Source organism: Contarinia nasturtii, unplaced genomic scaffold, assembly GCF_009176525.2.
Source record: "Contarinia nasturtii isolate CC-2019 unplaced genomic scaffold, AAFC_CNas_1.1 Cnas_scaffold_4841, whole genome shotgun sequence".
Lineage (NCBI taxonomy): Eukaryota > Metazoa > Arthropoda > Insecta > Diptera > Cecidomyiidae > Contarinia > Contarinia nasturtii.
This window is the reverse complement of record NW_022202122.1, coordinates 1-7,621: the sequence shown is the minus strand read 5'-3', so window position 1 is coordinate 7,621 and position 7,621 is coordinate 1. Positions and strand designations below refer to the sequence as shown.

Sequence of the window (7,621 nt, the reverse complement as noted above, 5' to 3'; positions counted from 1 at the left end):
CCAAGTTTTCTTTACTACAATCATTTGACCATTTGCCAATAGAACCACACAGAAATCCATCGATTCATTCTTTGGTTTTTCCTTAACTGATAAATGTACGTCAAGAGTAATTTCATTTTCGTTGTTCTTGTCATCACGTGCGATGGGATCGACGAGGCCGAGATCATTTTCATTAATAGAAACTTCAATGGCATCCGTATCAAAGTTTTTGTTTCTTGATTGATTGATGTCATCAATTAAATTGTGCTGGTTTTCTATGTTATTGAGTGGTAAACTTTCCCCTTGGACATTATTTGCATTTTCACAATTTTCTCCAAGCACACCAACACCATTTACCAAATCTTCGCACAAATCTAGTGTTTCCACCACATTTGGCTGATTAAACCGCTTATAAACATTTGGAATTCTTCGTGGCCGTTCATGTAGCCACTGGTCGGCAGCTTCAAGTGTTTCTATTGCAAAATAAATAAAAATTTATTTGGTAAATCTAACAAAATAAATATGTGAACATTTAAATGCTTGCTGATTTAAATAAAATTAAAATAATACCGAAATGTTTATAAATACGCCCGATATAGCACGCTGTTTCATTGACATGAAAGAAATGTGAAGTTTCAATTTCAAAGTTGGCTTTATCCTTTGCATTGGGTGAATGAAAAATGCGCGATTCTTCGCCTAAAATCGGTATTTCTACCCACGAACCACGAACCGAGATCAATTTGTTACTTTTTAAAATAACCACAAATGCCGGCATTTTTTTTATATTGAATTGTTTGATATATATAACTGAATTAAAATCTATGACATGATCTTACTTGAACATAAGAAAAAATGTAACACAGCTGAAACGTTGCACTAAACTGTCAATTGTGGTTTTTTGAGCGGTTAAAATATCATTAACGCGTCAAAAACTTACAGCACGATCCAAGTATGCGACAGTTATTATAGCACAGTCGTTGTTGTGACATTGAGAAAATTAAGAAGAATCATCATCACGTTAAGTACATTAAAGTCTTTAAATAAGATTATTTTCTTTCGGTTTTATGAAATTGATTATTTGAAATTTGTTTTATATTTAAATATACTTCCAAAATGCAAGGTTTGTTATTATTTTTAAAGTGTGCAAATTAGATTGTTGTGATGCTCTAATATATATATTTCTCCAAATTGATTCAGTTGATTATCGGTTCAGAGGAAATATAGCTTTGGAAATGAAAAGGTCAACTTCATCATCGCATAAATGTTGCTATCCATCATGTAGAGCAAATGTAGATCTCGGCAGAATCCCAAGGCAAAACCGTTTTGAAGTATTGAGGAACTTTAAATTTTTCATATTGGATGTTGCAAAAGTATGTCCAAATCATTTGAATGTTGATGCCTGGACAAATGTGAATCAAGTGGCTACTGTGAACACTTTTAGTAACGAACAAATAAATCGAATAATCGAAATATTAGGCGAGCCAAACCCACGAAATGAGCAAAATGTGTCTTCTGGTGAATATTTTTTTAAATCTTTTTTTTTCCATGGATTGTACTTATTCCTTAACAGGAACGTAAATAGCAGCCGGTGTATATTTGTATGAGATTGGAGACTTTTTTTTGCGAATCTCGCTAATGAGCGCCATCTGATTTTAGTGTGAATTAGATGCAAAAACTGAATTTAATTCTGTAGCATTGAAATGAAAAAGTGAAAAAACAACAACAATAGCACGGCCACACAGAGCTGTACATCTATGCGTGCTGATGCATACATACACATATACGCTTTCTTCATTCTTTCATTCCATTGCTATACGTATCTCACTGGTCAACAGATCTATGTAGCCATGTTACTGTTGTTGTTTTTTTTCTCTTTTTCGATTCAATTCATTGTAACTAAATTGAGTTCAACTATGGAATACAAGATGGCACAGATGAGGGGAATTCGCATTTTGTCTCTTCATAGGCTTAGCCGGTTGGTAAATAGAAACATTTTCTATAAAATTTTCTATATATTTTCAGATATAAATCCGAAATTAATGGATTTGTGCAAACGCAATACAGGCCTAACAAAAGAAATTTTTATAGATTTATTTAATTCGCTGCCAAGTGTTAACCAGTATTTCAAAAATCGAAGAACAGCAGCTTCTGCATTGTATATTTACCTCATGAAAATGCGAACAGGTTTGCCAAATGAAGACATTGGACATGTATTCCATGTCACTCTGCAGACGGTTTCAAATCTTATTTCGAAGAGTCGTCAAGTGTTGCACCAAGATCTTGTTCCACAATATGTAAATTTTATTCGAAATCGGGAAGAACTCATCGAACACAACATACAGATGAGCAATTCCATAATGGATTCTGAGAAAAAAGGGAAAGTTATGTTAATATGTGATGCCACTTACATATTTATTGACAAGAGTCGAAATTATATGCACCAAAAAATAACTTTCAGTGGACAGAAGAAACGAAATTTCATCAAAATCATGAATATTACTGCATGTGACGGTACTATTGTCTTCTGCATCGCACCATTTCCAGCTGTACTGAATGATGCTAGCATACTCAAGAATTTGTTGGAGAAAACCATTATATTTGACAACCTATTAGAGGGCGATATATTATTGTTAGACAGAGGTTTTCGTGATGTGGTTCCAGCTATTGAAGCTAAAGGATTAGTTGCCAAAATGCCTTCATTGGTGCAGCGAGCAGTACGCAAAGGACAACTATCTACTGAAGATGCCAACAGATCTCGGCTTGTTACCGCACTTCGTTTTATGGTGGAAGTACGAAATGGACATTTGAAAATTATTTGGAAAAAATTCAATCAAATCTGGACATCATACGCACAAGTAAATATAGCTCAAGATGCAGAGATATGTTCGGCTCTGATTAATAAATACAGGAAAACATTTGAGTCAAATCGAGGTTGTGCAATAGATGTGGCCAATAGAATGCTTGCAAAACTGGATCAAGTAAACGAAGTGGGTAATGTTATTACAAATGAAAATTTCAAGCAACATATAAAGAAGTTTACTCGGTTCAATGCCTTTAATACGATTCCCACTTTGACTAAAGATGAATTATTTTGGATTTCACTTGGTGGATATGCGATAAAGCAAGCCGAATCTTATACGCAAATGCATATCAAACAAAATAACGATCAATTTATTGTTTTTGTTTGTCCACAAAATATTTGTAACTCATCATTTCCATCATTTGCCGGACCAAACAAAGACTTGATGCTATTCATGATAAAATTGAAATCTCGTTTTCGAAGCAATACTACTCACAAAACATTTGTTTTAATTGATCGTAACGTTGTTGATCATAAATCCGTACTTGGGCATTATTGTGAGTGCTATAATGGTTGGCGAACATTGGGGTGTTGCTCTCACATCATGACTTTAGTCGCATTTTTACTTGTAACAAAAGGACAGAATTTGGCAAATCCGGCAGCTTTTTTGAATAATCTGTTCAATTTGTTTGATGACGAATAACAATAATCACAGAAGATCTCGGCTTGAAAAAAATTATGTAAATAATATATATGTAGTAATGGAATGAATAAAATGTTACACTCTAAATTAACCATACCTTTCAATCTTCATTATTCCAATTATCCTTAAGAAAACACGAAAAGAAAAGTCAAACCAGATCATCTAACGATTACTAAAAAATATGAAAATACACAAAGTATCGAGAACAAATGGAAAACATATTTTTTGAACTTATCTAAAAATGAGTGATTTCCTTGTATATATCAATTTTGTTTGCGAGAATTAGCATTAAAACACTCCATCCAAAAGTGTATATAAAACTATTTTCAACAAATAACTTTAATTAATTTTCTATTTCTTTTAGTATTCTCACAAAAATTGTGAATTCCCAATGTTATATTAAATTGTATTTATTTATTTTATTATAATAAACACAGTTCACAGTGGTTGACAGTCACACATACGCACCATTACTCATGAATATCAACAAAAGTCACTTTGACACTTTGACAATACAATGGTGCTCTCTCACACAAACACACGCAGTAATTGCAAAACGTCATAATCAACGTAAAGCAAATGTACTGTATTAAGTGTCTCAACTTATAAAAGTTATTTTAAAAACCAAATATATACAGAAAAACTCTGTAAAAAAGATCTCGGCTCTGGCATTTTGCTGCACTTATTGCATATTTTAAATAAAAAAAATGGTGTTTGTTGAAAGAGTCATTCCATTGAATACTGCAGCAAAAAAAAAACATAATTGTGTGTCGCCGCTTAGAGCAATGTGATGATATAAATGACCTACGCACAAAACTGGAGAATGATTTGACAACATCTGTAGATGAACGACATTTAAAACAAAATATCGTTTATGGTTTGCGTAAAATTGGCCACAGGTATTGGTCACGGGCAACCGTTAAGTTTATTCGAAAAGATGACCATGTCCCGGTATTACAAAAATTAGATGAGAATGGAACCATTGACTTTGATCCAACCAAAATGCAAGTGCGTAAAATTCAAAACGATGCCTTGAAAAACCAAGAATTGGGTCTATTGTTGTTTATATACGCCGTTGGCGTGTATGATTTTGATAGCGAGTTTACTTTAATTTTTGAAGAAATGCTCAAAAATAAAAATGTTACTGCCGTTTTCAATCTATTGGAGGCTAAACCGAATAAAATACACGAATGTTATATCGGTGATTTTTTGTGTGAATTCAGAGGAAAATTTTTATCGTTTCGAGAAATTTTAATTAGTCAAAAAATCACATACCCTTCACGTGTACAAGAGAACTTGAACCAGAAAATTTTCCAATCCCGTGCCGAAATTTTAGCAGGTCGGAATGAAGTAAATTCAATTTTGACAGCACACAATAAGAGCAAAGTGACTGAACCAAACGTGCCAAACGAGCCGTATGAACCTATCTACATACTTGGTGGTCGATTTCACATTCTAGAAATCGTTGGCGAAGGATCAGTTAGTTTTTCATTTTTATTTTGTTTTCAGCTTTAATTTAACAATGATTACGATAATCTAAAATGTTTAACATTTAATTTTACAGTATGGTATTGTTGCAAAGGGCCGAGATCAAAAAACGGAAGAAATTATTGCCATTAAAATGTTCAAACATAGTTTATTTGGATTTGATTCGAAGAAAACGGAAAATCTAAACGAGGCTAAACTTCTTCAAAGCATCAATCACACTAATGTCATAGAATTGATTGACGTTATTGATGACATCGATGGATTATGTTTAATTTTCCCGTTCGTTGGACAAGTAAAAATTTGTGATCTCGGTTTATCGGTTGAATTTGCCTCAAATGAATATTTTATGGAAATATGTGGTACGCGCTCATATATGGCACCTGAAATTTTTCTCAAATATGGATATAATCATATGATAGACATATGGGTAACTTTCTTTCTAAAAGCAATTCCAAAGCAAGTTCCTCTTTGAATAACAGAGTTTTTTTTTGCGTTCTTTTTTACATAGGCCACCGGTTGTATCGTAGCTGAAATGAAATTAAAAGACATTTTCATTCCACGCGCCATTTCTAATAAAGAGCAGCTCATTAATATTTTCAAAGTACTTGGAACACCGACTGAGTCAGAATGGTCTGCTTACAACTGGTCATGGCGGTTTGGCCAATACAAAGGAAAACAATTGGAAAATAAGTTTGACATTGAACTTTTGGATTTTCTCAACAGTATGATTCGTTACAATCCATCTAAACGTTCTACGGCTGGGGATCTTCTGAAACATCAATTTATTGTTCGACTTTGAGTTTATACTAAACTAAAATGGATGGAATTTATTCTAAAAATTATTAATTTTCACTAAGAACTTATATTTTGAGATAGAAATGATTTAATTAAAAAAATGTAAATGTATCGAATTCGGTTTACCCGGGCTTACCACAACAATTCACATCAAATATTAAAATGAACATTAATTATATGACATTTTTTTATTAAACTTTCTTTGTACCAATATTTTTATTATTATATCTTTATGATACATCAAACAAATGAAAGTAGAGATCTCGGCCTAAAAAATTAGCCTTAAATATTTTGAATTTTGTTATAGCTCTTCATGCTCATGCTTCGTCATTGATGTTTCGTACATATGATTTGCGCTGCATATAAATAAAAAACAAAGTACATATAGAATATATTATTTTTGGAATAATAGATTATTTTACTATGAGTAAACCGGTCGGTGTTGTGTGATCACCAGTCACATTCTTGTTTGAATAATTTGCATCCAATTTCAGGTCATAGGTTCGTCGAACCATCACAGAAACTGGTTGATTTTGTGGAATTTTATTCACAACTTCGTTGGTATTTGTTGTCATATCGACTTCACGCTGCAAAATTAAAAAAATATACGTATACATAAAATATATTAAATATTTTTGGACTAAAAGATTTAAATTATACCCGGAGTAAATCAGTTGATGTTGTAAATCCAGTTACATTCTTGTTTGAAGCATTTGCAAGTGATTTCGGTGCATAGTGCCGTCGAATCATTCGGGAAACTGATTGATTTTTGTGACCGGGATCTGTTATTTTATTCACGCCTTCTCCAAGACTACTTCTTTGATAAATTGCAGTTTTTTGGCATGCATTGATATTTGTTGGCATATAGAATTTGCGCTGAAAAATTACAAAACAAAAACATATATAAGATATTTTAAGTCTTTTGGAACGAGAAATTCAATTTATACTATGAGTAAACCGCTTGATGTAGAATTCCCGTTCATATTCTCAGTTGAATCATTTTCAATGCATTTCAGTGGGTCGTTGGGTCGAATAACTCCAGAAATTGGTTGTTTCCCGTGCATATTTTCAATCACAGGCAACTACAAATACAAAGTTAAGATGAAGATAACAAAAATGTTAAAATAATACCACTCGGTTACCGTTTCCTTAAGCACATCAGTGAATAAATCATTCCGTTCTAAAGGTGCCACAGTTTCTTGTTCCATTTCTACACGATTGTGAACAACATCCACTTTGCTTGCATTACCCATAACCTTTTCTGGTATATTTTCTTTGTCAAGATCTCGGCTCTTATTTGTGTCTTCGGCCAAAAAATCATCGTCGCTCAGTTCAACTGATTCCACAATTTCTGGAAGTTGAAACACTTTCATGTGGCTATCCTCGTTGAAAATATATCTACGCGAACGCTTGTTAAGGAACATATTGCTTGCTTCTATGGAATCTGAAACGTTGTGGTTGTGTGTATGAAAAAACAAACATAGCAGAAAAGATTTTTACTAAAATTGTTCTTACCGAAACGCTTAACAATACGTCCTTCGTAGCATGCTTTCGTGTTTTCGTTAAAAAAGTACGATGGTTTCATGTCAAAGTCTGGAATTTCTTGGTCATTCGGCGAATAAAAAATAATAGTCTTCTCGTCAATAATTGGATTTTTTACCCATGTATCTCGTACCGAGATCAATTTATTTTTATTTCTTAACACTACTAAAAATGCCGACATTTTGCTATTTATTTTATAGTAATTCTGTTTTTTTTCGATGATTTTTCACTGTATTTTTATATTTTATTATAATTTTATTCTCTCGTTGAAGGTTTAGTTTGAATATGCTATCGCAATGTCAAACAAACGTCAA

General features: G+C 32.7%; 3 protein-coding genes across 3 annotated transcripts; 1 reads left to right on the top strand and 2 right to left on the bottom strand.

Annotated features, from left to right (window-relative positions):
• Nucleotides 1–15: 15 nt before the first annotated feature.
• LOC116351196 lies at nucleotides 16–866 on the bottom strand (the record flags this gene model as incomplete). Its single annotated transcript, XM_031783279.1, has 2 exons — nucleotides 550–866; nucleotides 16–452 (listed from the first exon to the last, which is right to left on the bottom strand). Coding segments are annotated over exons 1-2 (642 nt in total), but the record flags the coding sequence as incomplete, so codon positions are not given.
• A 3,241-nt stretch (nucleotides 867–4,107) lies between these two features.
• LOC116351194 (cyclin-dependent kinase 5 homolog) lies at nucleotides 4,108–5,891 on the top strand. The gene is made up of 3 exons (XM_031783277.1): nucleotides 4,108–4,961; nucleotides 5,047–5,397; nucleotides 5,479–5,891. Exons 1-3 carry the CDS (start codon nucleotides 4,485–4,487, stop codon nucleotides 5,767–5,769), a joined length of 1,119 nt encoding a protein of 372 aa, XP_031639137.1. The 5' UTR covers nucleotides 4,108–4,484; the 3' UTR covers nucleotides 5,770–5,891.
• A 177-nt stretch (nucleotides 5,892–6,068) lies between these two features.
• LOC116351195 lies at nucleotides 6,069–7,558 on the bottom strand. Its single transcript, XM_031783278.1, has 6 exons — nucleotides 7,281–7,558; nucleotides 6,908–7,209; nucleotides 6,713–6,847; nucleotides 6,426–6,641; nucleotides 6,188–6,352; nucleotides 6,069–6,121 (listed from the first exon to the last, which is right to left on the bottom strand). The coding sequence occupies exons 1-6, from the start codon at nucleotides 7,486–7,488 to the stop codon at nucleotides 6,083–6,085; spliced, it is 1,065 nt and encodes a 354-aa protein (XP_031639138.1). The 5' UTR covers nucleotides 7,489–7,558; the 3' UTR covers nucleotides 6,069–6,082.
• Between the last annotated feature and the right edge of the window lie 63 nt (nucleotides 7,559–7,621).